The sequence below is a fragment of the Odontesthes bonariensis genome, chromosome 2, assembly GCF_027942865.1.
Source record: "Odontesthes bonariensis isolate fOdoBon6 chromosome 2, fOdoBon6.hap1, whole genome shotgun sequence".
Lineage (NCBI taxonomy): Eukaryota > Metazoa > Chordata > Actinopteri > Atheriniformes > Atherinopsidae > Odontesthes > Odontesthes bonariensis.
Genome location: NC_134507.1, coordinates 2441966 through 2463651, shown reverse-complemented (window position 1 = coordinate 2463651; position 21686 = coordinate 2441966). Strand labels below are relative to the sequence as shown.

The 21686-nt window shown below is 45.0% G+C and overlaps 1 protein-coding gene across 1 annotated transcript; it reads left to right on the top strand.

The window, feature by feature from the left end:
* Window positions 1-1358: 1358 nt before the first annotated feature.
* Window positions 1359-20321, top strand: LOC142388815 (NACHT, LRR and PYD domains-containing protein 12-like). The gene is made up of 7 exons (XM_075474380.1): window positions 1359-1812; window positions 10629-12408; window positions 14150-14323; window positions 15188-15361; window positions 17354-17527; window positions 18964-19140; window positions 19296-20321. The coding sequence occupies exons 1-7, from the start codon at window positions 1521-1523 to the stop codon at window positions 19306-19308; spliced, it is 2784 nt and encodes a 927-aa protein (XP_075330495.1). The 5' UTR covers window positions 1359-1520; the 3' UTR covers window positions 19309-20321.
* Window positions 20322-21686: the final 1365 nt, after the last annotated feature.

Genomic DNA, 21686 nt, shown 5'->3' with positions numbered 1-21686 from the left:
ACCAATCAGAGATTGCATGTGGCAGTGTTGAAATGGGTCCTGAAGGAAACTCTTGCAAAATAACAGTTCCGCGTTCAGATCAATATTAAACTTCCGTACCGTGTGTATTCTGCGTGGCAATGCGCGTACCGAACCGTGACCCCTGTACCGTTTTGGTTTGTGTTGGAAATCTAAACTCTACTTCCAGTTCAGGAGCAACATGGCCTCTGAACAGGACCACATGTCTGTCAGTGATGGTCTATTTTCTGCCTCTGATAGCTCAGGGGGTCACAGTGGATGGATGTGGGATGAAATGTGCTCATCTCAGAGTGTGGCTGCAGCCAGTGTTGTTAGAATCTATTTGATCAACACACACTATCAGCCTAGGGGCCTCATGTACAAAGAACAAAAAGACTTGCGTGGATTTCCTACTGAAACATGGCGTACGCTCAAACCAAAGTGCTCCGACATGTGGAATTGAGCGCACATGTCGGAGCACCCGACTCCTCCCTGGAATAATAATAATAATCCCTGGAATGCCCCGGTTGCTATAGGAACCCCAGTGTGCACATCACCTGTGGAATGCCCCGGTTGCTATAGGAACCCCAGTGTGCACATCACCTGTGGAATGCTCCGGTTGCTATAGGAACCCCAGTGTGCACATCACCTGTGGAATGCTCCGGTTGCTATAGGAACCCCAGTGTGCACATCACCTGTGAGCACAGGCAGCGCACGGCTCCTCGCTGTGTTGCGCTCCAACGCCGGCCGCAGCTCTGCGCACAGTTCAGGAGGATTTCCCGCAAAACGGCTAATGAGTCAGTCGCCATCAAATGACAGCTAATCCTCTCTGTCTCTGAACACACGCTCTCTTCGAATTTCCCCATTTGCCTTTCTAATACCGCTAAAGCAGCTATTGTTTTTAATGGTATGCATTGCCCCACTTTGTGCTTCTTTTATATCCGCTCGTGTAATTGCAGACACATGGGTGTGTTAATTGTTTATCAGTATTAATTGTTCATGCATCTCAAATGTGCGCATCACTGTCTGAGGACTAATTGTTTTCACATTTATTTATTATAACAGTTTCCCAACATCACCTTAGGTGTCGCCAAAGAATCAGCAGCTGTAAAAAAGTGCGTACGCCAGCCCTGAAGTTGGCGTGAGGCACCGCACATTTCCAAGGTCATTTCGCTCTTGATAGATCTGATCATTCACGTGAAAAGGTGCGTACGCCACTATTTTGTGCGTACGCACCTTTTGTACATGAGGCCCCAGGTCTTTATCAATACACTTATTGGTTATCTGTAAGTACTAAAGAGTTTCTCATTTCTTAATTCTAAAAGAGCAATTGTAGAACAGGATTAGGACTGATATGAAATGTTTTCTGTAGAGCAGCAGCAGTAATATTCACACAGTGAAGTCAGCTCATAAACTGAGGATTGAACCAAATGTGAAATGTTGCTGCAGGAAGGGTTGAGTTTGTATTCACATCAAACAGCAGAGTTGATGCCAAATGGAGTTATTTTAAAAGGATTTTAGTGATGAAGACATGTGTTGACAGAAGGAGGAAGAGGAGTGGTGTTTGTGAGGAGCAGCAGCTGTCCTGCTGTGCTCGGTGTCAGGACGTCCTGAAGGATCCGGTCTCTGCCAGCTGTGGACACTGGTTCTGCAGACAGTGCATCACCTCATACTGGGACCAGTCTGCTCCCTCAGGAGGCTCATACTGGGACTGGGACCAGTCTGCTCCCTCAGGAGGCTCATACTGGGACCAGTCTGCTCCCTCAGGAGGCTCCTCCTGTCCCCAGTGTGGAGAAAGATCCAGAGCTGCACCAGGTCAGATATTTCTGTTAACCCGTTTAGACGCACACACACATCAACATGTTCAAGATGCACAAACAATGATATTTGACCAAAAATATGAATCGCCATGACGACATAGTCAGTGGTTTAAAAAGAGGAGGTTTAACTGCTGAAATGTGTCTGTTTTTATTTCAGTTGATGTTTTAGTTTCTTCAGACGCTGAGAATAAAAGTGTTAGTGGACAGTTGTTAGTTTTCAGCCCCCCTCAGGTTTCAGAAGGACTTCACACACAGCTTTGGGTCTGAATGGTTAACCTGCTGATTTAATGCAGACACATTGTGGTGTCAAACAGAACAACACAACATTTGTTAGGACCTGACTCACATGGACGCAACAACAGAGACACACCATCAGTTCAAGCTAAAGAATCATTTTATTAACTCACATCAGACTGAATTAATACGCCAAATCAAAGCTTTATGTTCTGGGCTGTGGACATCAGTTAAATCAGAGCTGGATCATATTTCTGAGTGGAAGACATAAATGTAAATGCTGTAATGAGCAAATACATCAGAAAATGAAACTAATCCAACACAATAACCAAGATAGCAGCACCTGTGGAGAAGAGCAGAGTAATCAGACTGAAATCAGGACTAAAGGAGCCAAAATAAGGCTACGGCTACACGAAAATGTTTTTCACTGTAAACGATACTTTTGGAGAACGGGTTCCAGAGTGGGAAGATCTGAGAACGGCGTTGTTTCGTTTCCATTGTTACAGCCAAAACGTATTTCTTTACATCTGCGGCAGAGCCACATGGCCAACGCCAGTGTCGTATACACATACGTCAGTGACCAGAACAAAAAGCGGCTTCCATTCAAAATCCGGAAGAAGAACACAACACAACAAGGACAGACAGCTATCATCATGGACCCCACAACACTGATAGCAGCACTGCTGCAGACACTGCTAACTACAGCGGCGTTGTTGAAGGAACAACGTGAGCTTCGCGCTGGTAGAAGTAGGGGCGTACACACATGCGCATTGCTTCTTCTATTGTTCTGGTGTAACCGGTGGGGGTGGCTTACAGCACACATAGAGGTGTTTCGTGTGTACTGCATCGTTTTCATCTGGACCTGAGTCTTTACAGCAGCTTCCCCGTGTGGTCGCAATAATTTTCATACCCGTTTTCAAAAAAACCCTTGTTTCGTTTTTGTGTAGCTGTAGCTTAAGATGGAAGGAGCCACAGGTGTCCTAAATCACACGAATCAGCTCCCAGCAGAACAAACAGTCACTCGTTAATACCCCAACCAACCACAAGAGGACGCACGGGGTCATCACAAAGGTCATCAGGAACAATAGTAGTGGATTTACTTTGACTGTTCTTGTTAAACTGTTTAAAATTAAAAATAAACAGTTTAATTGCATTGTAATTTGGTTGTGTGATATGTGATAAATATATATTAAATGCATAGAGTATTGGTTGAATTTATTTGGTAACATTTATCAAAAGAATAATGGCAATGATTACCTAATTTTACTAAGTAATGTAACGTAATGCAACCAAGAAAATTAAAATGTCAAGCATAAGAAAAGAATTCAAATCTACCCTAAAATTTTGAGTAAAATGATGTTCCTGCCTATGCAAAACAAGTAGACTTTACTTAATTTGTTTAGATAAATATAACTTAAAACTTGGATGTAATTAACTAAATGTTACTTAATATCTTCACAACTGTTATGTTTTATGGTAAGTAAAATTTACTTGATACTGGCAAGTGAGTGTTACTTGATATTTCAGCATTACATTTTACTGAAATCATTTGAGTGCAAATACTTACAAAGGGTTTTTTAATTAAATCTCATGAGTTATTTTTTTCAGTTCAGGATTCTGATTGGCTACTGAATACAGGGACAGCAGGTGCCATCATGAAACCATCAAATATGAAAAGTACATGTATTCATTTGGGTTTGGGATTTCCCTTCTGCAGAGTGAACAGAGGACATGTGTTCCAGAAGAAACCTCAGATCCATTTCACTGGGAGTTCAGCTTTAAATGATGTGGATTGAATTGCCCAATCTTTTATGGGGCAGCCATAAGTTTAACTTTGGCATGATTGACATGAAAAGAACAGACAAACTGCATCCGATATACACCATTGGGACAAAATAAGGGAAAATAACCAAACAATATTACATCATGCAGACATTATCTACTTGCCTGAATGATGAGAATAATGTTCTGTTCGGATTTGCTTCCTGTTGACAGAAATATATTTAATGAACATTTTGTTTTGCATCCATTTTCTATACCCGCTGAATCCGTCGGTTGGGTCGCGGGGCGGCTGGAGCCTATCCCAGCAGTCATCGGGTGAGAGGCGGGGTACATCCTGGAAAGGCTGCCAGTCTATCACAGGGCCACACAGAGACAAACAACCACACACGCTCACACTCACTCCTAAGGACAAGTTTAGAGACTCAACTCAATTTAATTTATAAAGCCTTTTAACACAGCCGTGGCTGAAACAAAGTGCTGTACAACACGAAATACAAGGAATAAAACATAACAATGCAAAAACAACACCAATTAACCTAACATGCATGTTTTTGGGCAGTGGGAGGAAGCCAGAGTACCCGGAGAGAACCCACGCATACACGGGGAGAACATGCAAACTCCACACAGAAAGGCCCCAGCCGGGAGTTGAACCTGAAACCCTCTCGCTGTGAGGCGACGGTGCTAACCACCACACCACCGTGCAGAATATTTTATTTTGTCTAGCTAAATAAAACAATTTACACATGACATTCAAGGTAAACACAAGAAACTTGTGCTAAAGGAAAATAAAATAAAAAATGGACCAGACTCAGTGAATAATTCCCTATAATCTAGATCAGTGAGCAGTGCTGACCAACAGGTCATTGGGGTCATGAGGTGGGAACCTCCTTTCATCAGTGTTTCTTCTAGTTGGGCCCACGACACCTCCAGGAGGCTAGAGAGTGACCACTGGCGTCCCAGAGTCACCCCCCTAAAGCCAGCCAACACTGCTCCTCACACCACAACAACCATCTTTTTTTTTTTTTTTTTTTTACAGCCACAAGCTACCCCAGCCTCTCACCAACTGCACACCAGTCACAGCGGGGTGGGAATACAAACCCTGGTTCAGGTAGGGGGTAATGAAAATATAGAGGGTGCCAGAGGTGGAGGCAGGACAAGACACACGAGAATTTCAGCAGACAAACTCACCTAAACAGTCCTACAGTCACTAACAATGCCAGCAGAAACAAAGCCATACAGGCCAACTCACCTAAAATGGCCGCCTGTTTTCAAAAGGATCACTTGGGCCACACCCTCCACTTAAATATCCTGAACTTCTTCTTTGCTTTTTCAAAAGTCTGTTTACCCTACGTGCTCCCCCTGCTGGGCCCCAGCTGCTATTGCTTCTTCTAATCCAAATCCACTGACTGGATTTTACTGCCTCATCTGACACTTCCTTCACTCTTTCCCTCACACTCTGTCCACTTACACCCAGCTCTCTCAACAATGAGACAACAGACTTTGCAAAAAATCCTCTACATCCTACTTCCACTGGACAGATTCTAACTTTCCATCCTCGCTGCTCTGCTTCTGCCCCCAACTCCACATATCTAAGCTTTTTCCTTTCATATGCTTCTGCTACTAATTCCTCCCAAGGAACAGTCAGCTCTTTGAAATATACTCTCATTCTACTGCTAGACCACAAGACTATATCAGGCCTTAGATTTGTAGAGGCTATCTCCTGGGGAACAACAAGCTTATTTCCTTAATCTACCTGCATCTCCCAATCACAAGCATCTTCCAAGCTGCCGTGCCTCCTTATCATCTTTTTAACTTTCTTAACAGATATATTTTCTAGTAGAACTTGTAATGAACAATCGATTCATTCAATGTAGAGGGGAAGATTTTCTTTAGTTTAGTTGCACAGAGATTAGCTAGTTATTTAGAAAGGAATAGCTTAATAGATACTACTGTGCAGAAGGCAGGAATACCAGGTTTCGCAGGGTGTTTAGAGCACGCTAGCATGATTTGGCATCAGATTCAGACAGCCAAGATTGAGAAAAAAGACTTGCATGTTATATTTCTTGATCTAGCAAATGCATTTGGTTCAGTGCCACATAGCCTTATTTGGAAAGCATTGGAAAGCGGGGGACATTTGAGGGAAGATGGCTGTGAGGAGTTCAGGACATGTCGGAGCTTCCTGTTTGTGTTGGTGCAGCAGCACCACCTGCTGTCCAAACCAATCAACTGCATCAGTGCTGAAGCCACATCTCAGAGCTCCTTCAGGCTCGCTGCTGTGTGAGGCTTCTTGCTGCTGTCTGACACTGAGCTCACTGATGGACAAAATGTCCACGTTCATGTGTTCCCTGTCACACTCCTGATTATTCTACAGAAGATTTCACAACAGGCTGGCAGAGGCTAGAAATAGGCATTATGGTAGGGTGTACAATTTCTCCATTAGCATTTACAATGGCGATGGAGATAATTATTAGAGCTTCCAAGTGGGTTGTAGGTGGAGAGAGACGTCAGGATGGCATACGCCTTACACCAATTAGAGCACACATGGATGATATGACGTTAGTGACTACATCAGTGCCATGTATGAAGAGAATACTTTGGAGACTTAATAAAAATCTAAAGTGGGCTGGGATGAAAATCAAACCTACTAAGTCTAGAAGTATCTCAATAAGTAGAGGGAAATTAAGTGATAGAAAGTTTGTAATAGATGAAGAAAGCATTCCAATAATTAGGGAAAAGGTAGTAAAGAGTTTAGGCAGGTGGTACCAGGCAGACATGAATGATGGAGAGCGGGCAGTGCAGTTTGGGAAAGATGTTGCTGAGGGACTGGATATAATAGATAAATCAGGGCTTCCAGGAAAGTTGAAGCTGTGGTGTCTGCAGTTTGGATTGTTTCCTCGGTTGATGTGGCCACTGTCTGTGTATGAGATTCCATTATCTGTTGTAGAAAAAATGGAAAGATTAGTTAGTTTTTACATTAGGAAGTGGCTAGGTGTTCCTAGATGCTTAAGTACTGTGGCACTGTATGGGAAAGGCATACTCCAGCTCCCAGTATCTAGTCTAGTAGAGAAGTTTAAATGTACTAAAGTTAGGACAGAGCTTCTGTTAGCTGGGAGTAAAGATGTGGTAGTTAGTAAGGTGGTTCCAAACCCAACCAAGGGGAGGAAGTGGAAACCAAGAATGGCAGCTCAGGAGGCAGAAGCAACTCTTAGACATACAGAGATTGTGGGTAATGTTCAAATAGGCCGGGGAGGCTTGGGGCTTGGCCCAGGCAAACCGGTGTGGAGTAGAGCAGGTCCCAAGGAGAAGAGAAAGCTAGTTGTTGAGCAGGTTCGTAGACAGGAGGAAATGTTAAGGGGTGCAAAGGCAGTGGCTCAGGCTAAGCAGGGATGGTGGTTGAATTGGGAAGGTGTAGAGAAGAAAAAGCTTAGTTGGAAAGAACTGTGGAGTATGGACGAAAGGAGTATTAGATTTATGATAGGGGCAACATATGATGTATTTCCAACTTCCCAGAACCTAAAACTCTGGGTAAATGGAGACCTGTTACGTTCGTTATGTTCAGGTACTGCAGCTCTAACGGTGCGTTCACACCAGACGTGGTCGGGCGACGCGATTACATACAAAGTCAATGCAAAGACGCGATTAGACGCGGATTCGAGCCGGCGGTGCGATGAGGCGCGGTGCGGTGGCCGCCGCGCGAGTGAAAGTATGCGATTCGCGCGAGTTCAAAAAATCCAACTTTGGCGAAATATTCGCGCCAGACAGCCTATCAGCGTTGAGATTCTGGACGACAGTGACGTGGAGACAGATGGACAGGCGCTGTTTGTGACATGCAGATGGGACTGCAGATGGAAATTAGCTTCTAAGCTACAATCTGGTGCAGGTCATCTCTTTACTTTGTAATTAATGTACTTTGCACATGGTCCCTGACTAAATAAAATAAAAAAATTAAATCACCGCCTTCTCCAGGAGTTCAGTCTGGATGACGGCCGCCTCCAGCGGCACCGCAGGCCCACCAGGACCCAGCCCGACGACCCGCTCGGGAGGATCGGTGCCCTGATCTCTCGGCAAGACACCAACCAGGCGCCCCGCAGCTGGGCCGCGGCTCCGTTTCATCTGCGGGGCGCCTGTGGCATGATGTCCTGCCGAGAGATCGCGGCGCCGGTCCTCCCGAGCGGGTCGTCGGGCTGGGTCCTGGTGGGCCTGGGGTGCCGCTGGAGTCGGCCGTCATCCAGACGCAACTCCTGGAGAAGGCGGTGAAATTATCCGAGCTGAATGCACCACCGGATGATGTCACTGACGGCGTGTGCATTTCAGACGAATCTCGGACTGCCACAGCAGGTACAAGGACGCGATGGTACTTATACCAGCCATGGATAGCCCCTGAGCTATTCACTCGTTTTTTACTCGCGCGAAAGAGGCGTTTGAGGCGATGGAATTTAATTTACACCTGCGGCAACGATCGCACGATGAAGGCGGTGCGAATATTCGCATTTGCGTTTGGTGTGAACGCACCGTAAGGCATATTTTGTCAGGTTGTAAGGTTAGTCTGTCACAAGGCCGGTATACATGGCGACATGACCAAGTATTAAGAAGCTTAGCTGCAGGTATTGAAGATAAACGAAGGCAGGTAAACTTAGGAGGGTCTAAGGTGAAGAGAGTTGCAATTCAGTTTGTTCAAGAGGGGGAGAAAGTTAATGAGACGATAAGGAGGCACGGCAGCTTGGAGGATGCTTGTGATTGGGAGATGCAGGTAGATTTAGGAAATAAGCTTGTTGTTCCCCAGGAGATAGCCTCTACAAATCTAAGGCCTGATATAGTCTTGTGGTCTAGGAGTAGAATTAGAGTCTATTTCATAGAGCTGACTGTTCCTTGGGAGGAATTAGTAGCAGAAGCATATGAAAGGAAAAAGCTTAGATATGTGGAGTTGGGGGCAGAAGCAGAGCAGCGAGGATGGAAAGTTAGAATCAGTCCAGTGGAAGTAGGATGTAGAGGATTTGTTGCAAAGTCTGTTGTCTCATTGTTGAGGGAGCTGGGTGTAAGTGGACAGAATGTGAGGAAAATAGTGAAAGAATTGTCAGATGAAGCAGTAAAGTCAAAAAGCAAAATAGCAGCTGGGGGCCCAGCAGGGGCAGCACTTAGGGTAAACAGACTCTTGGAAGAAGCAAAGAAGAAATTCAGGATATTTAAGTGGAGGGTTTGGCCCATGTGATCCTTTTGAAATCAGGCGGCCATTTTGGGTGAGTTGGCTTTGAGTAAGTTGGCTTTGAGTGAGTTGTAAGGCTTTGTTTCTGCTGGCATTTTTGCTGATTATAGGACTGTTTAGGTGAGTTTGTCTGCTGAATCTGCTAGTGTGTCTTGTCCTTCCTCCACCTCTGGCACCCTTTATACTTTAATTACCCCCTACCTGAACCAGGGTTTGCATCCCCACCCCGCTGTGACTGGTGTGGAGTTGGTGAGAGGCTGAGGAAGCTTGTGGCTGTAAAAGATGGTGGTTGTGGTGTGAGGAGCAGTAATGGCTGGCAGGGGTGACTCTGGGACGCCAGTGGTCATTTTCTAGCCTCCTGGAGGTGTCGTGGGCCCAACTAGACGAAAAACTGCAAAAACATGAATCCTGAGTAAAATAACCCCCCCCACACACACACACACTTACAGGCCAACACTGACCAATGTGGCGTTATGCTAACTTTAAATTAGTTATATTCAATTCGAGATACTTTATGAATCCCCGAGGGGGAAATTACAAGCAGTTCCAGTACACCCATCCAGACAGACAACATAAAAACAAAACAAGGGAGATGGGTGACCGTGGCCATACAGCTCAGTGATGAGCGCTGCCAGATAGAAGAAAGGTACCACGTTAGGTGAGAGGAGAAAAAAAATCATATTTCACACTTTACCCTTACCAGGATAGTTTGAAATTGCAAAAAAACCTCAGCACAAAAAAAGCTAAACATAAACACAACATCAAGCATTGGGACCGGTGAAGAGGTGTGAGAATTGCGTATTTTAATCAGTGAGCGTGTGTGTGTGAGTGTGTGTGAGTGTTTGCAAGTAGATCTGTAAAACACTCTCAGGCCATTGTCCTTGAAAGCGATGGAACAGGAGAAAAAGTTTGCAGCTGGCAGCCAAGGCCAGCACAGGGGAGCCAGATTGAGATAACAAAAATTGTTTTGGTCAGGCAGACTCTTAATTTTTCCACCTGCCTTGAAATCTTAATTAATTAACCTATGAACAGTGACATATATTGCGTCTAACTACATACAGACTTATATATTATCACAAATTTAAAACGGAACAGTAATAACTTACCTGTGAAATGAATCGTTCGTGCTCCCTCTCGCTCTGTGGTCCTGCACCTAAAGTATGGATGACCGCCAATCCTGTTGTACTGTGCACATGCATCGTGCAGGCATTTCAAAACGATACACTTTCACAGTAAAGTTTATGTAGTATTTCTAGGTTTATGTACATGCAACTATTAAACATTTAAATTATATGAGGAAACCTAAGTAAAACTTACTCTTCCCCCGATAATTAATGTATTACGTTAATAAAATGTTTAATTTTACTTAAACTCAAGTTCTTACTGAATCTTAAAAATACAAGGTAGAAATTATGACTCTGATATAGTTTACTTCACCAAAAAGTCCCTTTTTTCAGTGTGTTTGTTCACACAGTTTGGAGGCACTGGGTCTAAATTCAGACACAGAACACAACACAGATAAAGTGGAACAAACCGTGATGAATTGAATCTAATCTGTTTGTGTTTGGTCTCATTTGTTCTTTGGTCAGCAGATGCTGGTCTGCAGGAGGTTTTAGATGAACATAAGATGAGTCTGAGGAGGAGATGTGAACATGTGACTGAAGGAAGTGATGGAGCAGGAGGTGGAACCCTCCTCAGCAGGATCTACACTGAGCTCTACATCACAGAGGGGCGGAGTGAAGAGGTTAATACCCAACATGAGGTGAGGCAGCTGGAGACGGCTTCCAAGATCCGCCATGACACTCCCATCAGGTGCCAGGACATCTTTAAAGCCTTAGCTGAGCAGCAGGGGGCCATCAGAGTGGTTCTGACCAACGGCGTCGCTGGTGTTGGAAAAACCTTCTCAGTGCTGAAGTTCACTCTGGACTGGGCAGAGGGCCTGGAGAACCAGGATGTCAGTGTGGTGATTCTGCTTTCCTTCAGGGAGCTGAACCTGATCAGAGAGCAGCAGCACAGTCTTCTCACGCTGCTCCATGTTTTCCATCCAACATTACAGCAGCTCCCAGCAGAGCAGCTGGCCGGCTGCACACTTCTGTTCATCCTGGACGGCCTGGATGAAAGCAGACTGTCTCTGGAGTTCAGCTGTCAGGTTGTGTCTGAGCTCACCCAGAAGTCATCAGTCAGCGTGCTGCTGACAAACCTCATCAGGGGGAACCTGCTTCCCTCGGCTCGCCTCTGGATAACCACACGGCCCGCAGCGGCCAATCGGATCCCTCCTGCGTGTGTCGCCAGGGTAACAGAAGTACGAGGCTTCACCGATGCCCAGAAGGAGGAGTACTTCAGGAGGAGGTTCAGAGATGAAGAGCGGTCCAGCAGGATCAGCTCCCACATCCGGGCATCCAGGAGCCTCCACATCATGTGTGGAATCCCAGTCTTCTGCTGGATCACTGCTACAGTTCTGGAGCACATGTTGACCCCCGAGCAGAGAGCAGAGCTGCCCAAGACCACCACTGACATGTACTCCCACTTCCTGCTGGTTCAGACACAGAGGAAGAAGAACAAGTACCTCCAGGGACCTGAGGCGGGTCCACAGGGGCTGACGGAGGCTGACGGGGACGTTCTTCTGAAGCTGGGGAGGCTGGCGTTTGAACATCTGGAGAAAGGAAACATCATGTTCTACCAAGAAGACCTGGAGCAGTGTGGCCTGGATGTCCCAGAGGCATCGCTGTATTCAGGAGTTTGTACAGAGATCTTCAAAAGAGAGTGTGGGATCTTCCAGAAACCAGTTTACTGCTTTGTTCATCTGAGTGTTCAGGAGTTTCTGGCTGCAGTCTACATGATGCACTGCTACACCAACAGGAAGGAGGAGGTGCTGTGGAGCTTCCTCGGAGAAAAATACCGTTACTTATCTCTGAATCACTTCCTGAAGAGAGTCATAGAGAAATCCTTTCACAGTAAAAATGGCCACCTGGACCTGTTTGTCCGCTTCCTTCATGGCCTCTCTGTGGAGTCCAACCAGAGACTCTTAGCAGGCCTGCTGGGTCAGACACAGAACAGTCCAGAAACCATCCAGAGAGTCATCAACAACCTGAAGAAGATTAACGCGTCTAAAATTTCTCCTGACAGAAGCATCAACATCTTCCACTGTCTGATGGAGATGAACGACCTCTCAGTTCATCAGGAGATCCAAGAGTTCCTGAAGTCAGAGAACAGATCAGAGGAGAAACTCTCTGAGATCCAGTGCTCAGCTCTGGCCTACATGCTGCAGATGTCAGAGGAGGTTCTGGATGAGTTCGACCTGAAGAAGTACAACACAACAGCTGAGGGACGAAGGAGGCTGATTCCAGCTGTGAGGAACTGCAGAAAGCTCCGGTGAGTTGATGTGTTCATTGACTTCATGAGTCAGAGTAGATTAGTAGTTTAGTTCCCTAAAAGCCGTTTCTGCACATGAACAGCAGAGATGTTCTGGAGAACCTGCAGACAGGTTCATCTGGACCTTTCCCACAGTTTCTGCTCACATGTGCTTCACAGCAGCAGACCTACTGTTGGAGACAGGAAGCCAGCATTAACCTGCTGTTTCCACTGTTTCCCATGTAGGCCGGCTTTAGGCCCACATGGCCGGTCCCCAACACAACCAGAAGCTAAGAAATCTGCCCAGTTTTTCAGATGGGCACATAAAGAGTGTTTCCATGGCAACCTGACTCACAGGAGAGAATCCTGGACAGATTGGGCTCAGTTCCCAGCTCACTGGAAATGATGCAACAGAAATCTGTGGGAATATGTTGGAACAAGTATTTTGGGGGTTTAAAGTTTTACTGAACTGGATCATTAAGAGCATTTGGCAGAATAAAAGTTTTTGTTGGTAAAATTGTGATGGTTGGATCAGCAGAAGGTTTTATAGGTGAGCGGCCTCAGTCGGGTCATTTCATTGGTGGCTGTTGGAGGTATTGATTGTGAAAGCTTTGGCTCAACAGTCTCTGCCGTCATATCTTTTACTTCATCATGTGCCGCACATTTTCAATGGGAGACAGGTGTGGACTGCAGGCGGGCCAGTTTAGTTCCTGCACTCTGCTCCTATGAAGCCACGCTGCTGGCACACCTGCAGAATGCGGCCTGGCATCGTCTTGCTGAAATAAGCAGGACGTCCCTGAAAAAGCCGTGTTGCTCCTGTTTGGAGCTTTCAGCATTAATGGCGCCCTCACAGATGTGCAGGTTACCCACGCCATGGGCACCAACACAGCCCCACACCCTCACAGATGCTGGCTTTGGAACTTTGCTCTGGTACAATCTGGATGCTCCTTTTCCTCTTTAGCCCGGAGGACACCACGTCCATGATTTCCACAAACGGTTTGAAATGTGGACTCAGACCACGGCACAGTACTGAATGCTAGCAGCTTTTATAGCTGCAGATTAGAGATATTAAGACATCCATCTGCAGTGAAACGTAGACGCCATCATCTGAGAAGACGGCGTGAACTGTGGCCTTTGCACAGAATGTAAATATACGAGGGGAAAGCTCAAAGCGTACCGCCTGCAGTGTTGGAGCTGATGTCTCCGGAGACATCATGATGTTGCTCTGTGGCAGCTTTCAGAGCCCTGGAGAAGCTAACTGGTGCTTAGAAGCTTCTTAGAGTGGATTCTTCCTGTATATGAGTGTGAACAGTCCCAGCTGACCGTGGTTAGCAAAGAGATCGTCTTTCAGCTGTAAATGTTCACTGAGCTGAACTTTTTATAAAGATTCTGGAGTCAAATGAAAGATGTAAGAATGTAAAAATGGTTTTCTGAACAAGACGTCCTTATTCTGACTTTGGGATCAGATCAAACATGTTTTCAGTCTGAATGTGACACCACATTTCCTTTTTTATCTGCAGATTAGAGAAAATAATGAAGAAAAGTCAGTTTAAAGGAGCTCAGGTCTGAGAGACTGAAGAGATTAATGATGTCGTGTCAAACACAGGAAGATGAGATCAATCACAGATGTGAAGAACAGATGTTCATCAGAGGACATTACATTCACATCACTGTGTTCAGTTAGAAAATGAGTTCAGTTGGTGTTTATAGTGCAGATTGTCTGATTTTAGTAGAACTGACTTTACATTTTCTCTCATCACAGACTTGTTAGAACTAAACTCTCAGAGACTGACTATGAAGTTGTGACCTCTGCTTTAAAGTCCAACCCCTCCCATCTGAAACAACTGGACCTGAGTTACAACGACCTGTTGGATCCAGCAGTGAAACATCTGGCTGCTGGCCTGGAAAGTCCAAACTGCAGACTGAAGGCTCTGAGGTCAGTTCACTGCAGCTCTTTTACTTCTTCTGTTTTAGTTGAAATGATTTAGTGATGTGTGGAAATATCCAAACATTCAGTATTTCCACATGTCTGAATGAATCCTCCCTTCCATCCTTTTCACCTGCCAAAGCAATTCTTTCCTCACTTTCACACACTGAAGCAGAGCTGTTCCTTAGAAAAATGATCCTGGTAAAAATCATTTTTCTTCAGTCATAAAAGGAGAGAAAACACTTTAGATCAGAGGTAAAAATGGAGCAGCTGAAATGTAGCTTTGACTCACCTTTCTGGTTCATCTGAGAGATGTTTGATCAGTAAAGTTATGAAAGCTGGATGCAGATTAAACTGCAACAAACTGACAGATCTGCTGCTGCTGCTGCTCATTTGAACAGGACAAATGTGCAGAGTTCAGTCACTTTAACTCCAACGACTCAGTCTGCTTTGGGCTTTAGCCTCCACCCAGTAATTAGTGACAGACTGGAGGAAATGGCAAAGCTCTGACTCTGCACTTTATTGTAAAAATGAAGGATGAAAAATCACCAAAGTTGAGAGGATCACATGCTAAAAGAATCCATCAAAAAGTGCAGAAACCAGAGAGGAATTCAGAATTACACCACAGAAGAAGAACATGCTGCACACACTCATCTCAGGACTTATTTCCCTTGCTGCTGCTTCCAAATGTTCATTCTTGCTTTACTAGTGGTTTAAATAATGTGGTAAAATAACTGAATCATCTATAAAGATGAGCACTAGTGGCAGAGCCGGATCCAAATATGATATTTGGAAAGGCACAAATAGCTGATTAAAGTCAGTTTCAGCCTGCATCCTGTTGGCTTCAGCTCACATGTTTTATTCTTTATTCAGATTGGTGAACTGCATGTTGTCAGAGATCAGCTGGGCTTCTCTGGTCTCAGCTCTGAAGTCCAACCCCTCCCATCTGACAGAACTGGGCCTGAGCAGGAACACCATCGGTGACTCTGCAGCGAAGGAGCTGAGCAGCTTTCTGCAGAGTCCACACTGTGGACTGAAGACTCTGAGGTCAGACACCATGTTTTAGTTGTGTGTTCAGATTAATATGATGTGAAAGTTGTGCTGGTCTTCATGGTAAAGTCTGTGTTCTTCTTCTGGGCTTTATTTGATGAAATGATGATCCATTAAATAATAAGAAAACAGTGAATCTGTCAGACAGAAACAAATCTAGAATCACCGGCTGATGCTTCCAGAGGTCCAGAGTTGGTGAATATTTCCAACAGCCCGTTAATCAGCTGATAGCAGCTGATAATACAGCTGTGAGCTAACTTGTTGCTAGGTAACGGCAGATGGAAGGAAGCTGTGAGTGTGTGTGAGCAGCTTTCCATCAGGTGAGAAATGTGTGAAAACATGCAGCAGAGTCAGTGTTTGATAGCTGTGCAGCCAAAGAGAAGCTGAACAGGTGAAGTGCTGCGACCCTGTGCAGGTGAGCCCAACACAGACACAAAGGATGATCACTGAGCTGCCATGCAGGAGGGAGGCAGGGACTGCTGCATCACTGCAGATACATGCTGTTCTGTTCCCCTGCCGGCTGTGTGCCAGCTGTTCCAGCTGTTTCATTCAGTCAGAGCTCAGAGAGCTGTGAGCAGCATGTGAGTGAATGCAGGCTGAGAAACATGAAGCTTCATCACTTTCTGTGAGGAACAAACAACCAGATTCAAAGTGCAGCAGAAGTTTATTTCACTTTGAATGTAAGTTTCATTCTTCTTTCATAGGTTTTATTAACACTTTAGTCCCATTTGTCCATATTTGAGATGCTTTCTGTTTTCAGATTCACAAACTTTCTGTCAGATTCTGAACTTTTTTCCACCTTCTGACCCGTTTTTTCACGTTCAAACTTTTGCTGCTGACCTGCTTTGAGAGCCCGGACGTCAGCTGACAGGGGGGTTAAATCCTGACTGCCAGAGCAGCAGAGGAGGCTGAAGGGACCCCCATCATGCTGCCTTCAGGGACTGTGGGAACTGCAATCCTTTCTTAGACACCTCCTGCACTCTATATTTCCATGAGTGCTGGTGAAAATAACCTGCAGCACTGACACACTTTGTTAATGTCAGCTGGTTCTGTCAGCACTCAGCACAGATCAGCTGCTCATCCTCCATGATGGACAGCAGCTGGTTCAGAGTCCTTTTCTCTGTTGACTTCAGCTCACACCTTAAGGCTGAGTTATACTTCTTTTAACTGCCCTTGCGCTTGCGTCTTGCGCGTATGTTAATGGCTCGAGACGTTTATACTTCATTTATTTTGTCGGCGGTTGCGTGTGCTGCGTGGCGATTCACCGCCACGACAGTAGGTGGAGTAGCGGGTTTTTTTCAATGACAAGCCTACTACGATGAAAGGAAATTCACCGCCAGGAGCTCTTTGGCAAGTCTCTCTTCCATAGATTCATGCTTCTTCTTCTTCTTCTTTTTGTAAATAGCCGGTATTTTGTCAGATTTTCAACACCTTGGGGGTCTAAATGACTACTTTCTCGCCTGAAAATGTTTCAAATGTTGCTAAAGTTATATATTTACAGAGTTTAGCCTATAGCTTAAGGGAAATCAGCTTTTCAGGCCCGCTGATTTCGGCTCGGGCAGGAGTGAAGTGCACTGTGTGTAAACGCTCTGCATACTGTCAGATCGATCAAGTAGTAGGCGGTTTCGACCACAGCCAGTGGCTTGCGCTTGCGTCTTGCGTGAAGTTAAGAAATTGAGGTGACACACGCAAGCACGCAAGGGGGGGCTGGCAACCGCGCAAGGGCTTGCGTTGCGGCTTGCGTTGCCGACTATAAACCAGGCTTTACACCTTATTTATCTATCACCACTAACACCATATTTTATTCTATTTATTTTATTTACCGTAAGTAAAACTGTTGCATCTAACACCCTTCCCTTATTGTACATACTTATATATATATTTTTAAAAATTTTATTTTCTCTTTGCACTGTTTTGGTGGCTTTAAATCTCGCTGTACCATGTACAATGACAAATGAAGGCATTCTGATTTGATTATTCTTTATTCAGATTGGTGGGCTGCAGGTTGTCAGAGATCAGCTGGGCTTCTCTGGTCTCTGCTCTGAAGTCCAACCCCTCCCATCTGACAGAACTGGACCTGAGTGAGAACAACATCAGAGACTCTGCAGAGAAGGAGCTGAGCAGCTTTCTGCAGAGTCCACACTGTGGACTGAAGACTCTGAGGTCAGACACCATGTTTTAGTTGTGTGTTCAGATTAATATGATGTGAAAGTTGTGCTGGTCTTCATGGTAAAGTCTGTGTTCTTCTTCTGGGCTTTAGTTGATGAAATGATGATCTATTAAATAATAAGAAAACAGTGAATCTGTCAGACAGAAACAAATCTAGAATCACCGGCTGATGCTTCCAGAGCTCCAGAGTTGGTGAATATTTCCAACAGCCCATTAATCAGCTGATACTAACAAACTCCCCTCCAACTCTGTTGGAAATGAACAATCTTTGACTTGGTTAGAAAACAGCTTTCATCACAGCAGCAGTTGTCTTCAGTCAGATTCATTCATGATGACAGAATGCAGCCAGAAAGCTTCTCCCACTGATAACTGAAAGGAAATCACTTTCAGTTGAGCTTTATTTCATGAATTCTATCAATAATTCCCTGTTACACAATGCCAAGGCCAACTGAAGGTGGTGCTGACATTTAGTGACTGTGGGGGAAACACAGAGAAGAGTTTATCAGAAGAAGAATAACAGGATTGGACCATGGATGAGAGAACAGCTGTGAGCTAACTTGTTGCTAGGTAACGGCAGATGGAAGGAAGCTGTGAGTGTGTGTGAGCAGCTTTCCATCAGGTGAGAAATGTGTGAAAACATGCAGCAGAGTCAGTGTTTGATAGCTGTGCAGCCAAAGAGAAGCTGAACAGGTGAAGTGCTGCGACCCTGTGCAGGTGAGCCCAACACAGACACAAAGGATGATCACTGAGCTGCCATGCAGGAGGGAGGCAGGGACTGCTGCATCACTGCAGATACATGCTGTTCTGTTCCCCTGCCGGCTGTGTGCCAGCTGTTCCAGCTGTTTCATTCAGTCAGAGCTCAGAGAGCTGTGAGCAGCATGTGAGTGAATGCAGGCTGAGAAACATGAAGCTTCATCACTTTCTGTGAGGAACAAACAACCAGATTCAAAGTGCAGCAGAAGTTTATTTCACTTTGAATGTAAGTTTCATTCTTCTTTCATAGGTTTTATTAACACTTTAGTCCCATTTGTCCATATTTGAGATGTTTTCTGTTTTCAGATTCACAAACTTTCTGTCAGTTTCTGAACTTTTTTCCACCTTCTGACCCGTTTTTTCACTTTCAAACTTTTGCTGCTGACCTGCTTTGAGAGCCCGGACGTCAGCTGACAGGGGGGTTAAATCCTGACTGCCAGAGCAGCAGAGGAGGCTGAAGGGACCCCCATCATGCTGCCTTCAGGGACTGTGGGAACTGCAATCCTTTCTTAGACACCTCCTGCACTCTATATTTCCATGAGTGCTGGTGAAAATAACCTGCAGCACTGACACATTTTGTTAATGTCAGCTGTTTCTGTCAGCACTCAGCACAGATCAGCTGGTTCAGAGTCCTTTTCTCTGCTGGCTTCAGCTCACATGTTTTATTCTTTATTCAGATTGAGGAGCTGCAGTTTGTCAGAGATCAGCTGTGCTTCTCTGGTCTCAGCTCTGAAGTCCAACCCCTCCTCCCGTCTGACAGAACTGGACCTGAGCAGGAACAAGCTGAATGAATCAGCAGTGAAGGAGCTGTCTGAGCTTGTGGAGAGTCCACACAACAAACTGCAGACTCTGAGGTCAGTAGAGGGTCGGAGGTCCATGCAGCTCTCAGCAGTATTTTATCAGACTTTATTTATTAATTATTCTATTTATTAAAGCTGATGACAGCTGAGGAAGAGACGCTCTGGAAACACTCGTTTATCTCCTCTCTTCTTTCTTCTTCTCTCTACAGCTGGGAGTGGTGAACAGGACGATGTGAGCTGAGAGGTTGATCTGTGTCCTGATGATCCACAGGATGAAGCAGCAGCAGCTGGTGTGCAGAGAGACTCTGACTGCACCCTGATGATGATGATGATGATGATGTGTTTGTATTCTGTGTTTTTCTTTCTTTGGAATAACCATGTTAAAGTTGGGTTAGAAATGATCAGTAATGGAAACGATCCTTAAACCTTCAGTTCCATCTGAACTTAAAGAAAAGCCACAGTCTAAAGTTTGACACCAGTTTTATTCTCTCGGCTTCATTTTCTGCCTTTAAAAACGGACTTTTAATGTGTAAATCTTTCATCTTTTAATCTTTAAATCCATCAGTGGAAATGAGAAGCTGTCAGTGTGATTCAGTCAGAGACGACTGAGCTGATGGAAATGTGGGAACCTGAAAGGAACATTTGATTATTATTATTGTTACTGCCTCCCAAACAGTTGGGAAAGATGAAGAAAATAGTGATGTGGCAACACTTTTCTGTCCCGGCGGTCAGGAGGATGTGCCAGCTACTTCTGTGCCGAGTGAAAAGCTGGAGGGGTCGTAACAAAGAAGAGGAACAGACTGAAGCCCAACTCAGCTGAAATCATCTTGTTGTTAAATAAACATCTTTCAACCTTTCTATAAATCTTACTAAAGCATATCTCTATTACATACAGTATTTTATGATGGCACAATCACGTTATAACACAAGCATATTATTAATGTCTCTAATTAAACAGTCAAACATTTAAAGATGCACATGGAACCTTTATTGTTCTGCAGAACAGTCTCTCTGTTTTATAACACCCGGCCCTTTAAATGCTGTGTTGAAGGGTGGCCAGCAGATGGCGCCATAATTAATTTGATCAAATGCTTTGAAACACTGAACCGTTTCAACACGATGGCTTCATGTTGGTTCAGCGGTTCAGAAAGCTTCGGTTTCTCCATCACTGGCAAAGATTCACAGACCAGGACATAGACGGCCTTTATTTTACAGCAGATAAACAGGAAGTAGGCAGAGAGGAAGGAGGACCTGCAGCAAGGACCCCAGGCTGGGACCCCAGAGTCAGACCTGGACCCATGCCGGCCCTGTGAGGACCTACAGCTTCAGTTCATGGAGCTCCTGCACCAGCTGAGCTAAAGGCTCCTATTTTCTGTGTAAGTGTTGTACTTTAAAGTCTACAGCTGAGCTTCTCTGGCTCTCTTTTCTACCTGAAATCCACCTTTAACTGAGCTTGAAGTAGACTTTAAGTTAACTGTGTGAACACCAGCAGTGGAGAACACATGGAACATTTCAGAAGACATTAGTTGGTGTTTGACACCAAAACATACGAACAATGACAGCAACATGTCAGGTTAACTTAAACTGAACAGATTAAACACGAGTGCAGGTCAAATATACTCAGACTTCTCTGGATACTCGTCACTTTAATCCAGGTGAACTTCGGTGTCATTTCAGTAAATCACCTCTAAGAACACAAGAAGTGAACTGAACTCTCTTTTTGTTGTAGATTCAAAGAAGTCCGCTAACGGCACCGCTGGGTGGACTTCTTTGTTCTGAGTTGTTCAGTCAGGAACACAAACCGGTTATGGAGGTAACTTCCAGCTGTCGCTCACATTCAGAAGACCTCAGACTGCTGTTTGTCCCTTTTTGTTGGAGCTACAGGGACATCAGTGCTGCTCACTCTGCTGTGGAGCAGAAACCAAACAGAGATGCTGCTTTGTGTTTCAGTCTCATCCAGCTGCAGCAGTTTTTAACCTGAAAGCTGCTTCGGGGGACATTTGAGGGAAGGTGGCTGTGAGGAGTTCAGGACATGTCGGAGCTTCCTGTTTGTGTTGGTGCAGCAGCACCACCTGCTGTCCAAACCAACCAACTGCATCAGTGCTGAAGCCACATCTCAGAGCTCCTTCAGGCTCGCTGCTGTGTGAGGCTTCTTGCTGCTGTCTGACACTGAGCTCACTGACGGACAAAATGTCCACGTTCATGTGTTCCCTGTCACACTCCTGATTATTCTACAGCAGCTTTCACAACAGGCTGGCAGAGGGAGAAATAGGCAATATGGCAGGATGTACGATCTCTCCATTAGCATTTACAATGGCGATGGAGATAATTATTAGAGCTTCCAAGTGGGTTGTAGGTGGAGAGAGACGTCAGGATGGCATACGCCTTACAAGTCTAGAAGTATCTCAATAAGTAGAGGGAAATTAAGTGATAGAAAGTTTGTAATAGATGAAGAAAGCATTCCAATAATTAGGGAAAAGGTAGTAAAGAGTTTAGGCAGGTGGTACCAGGCAGACATGAATGATGGAGAGCGGGCAGTGCGGTTTGGGAAAGATGTTGCTGAGGGACTGGATAGAATAGATAAATCAGGGCTTCCAGGA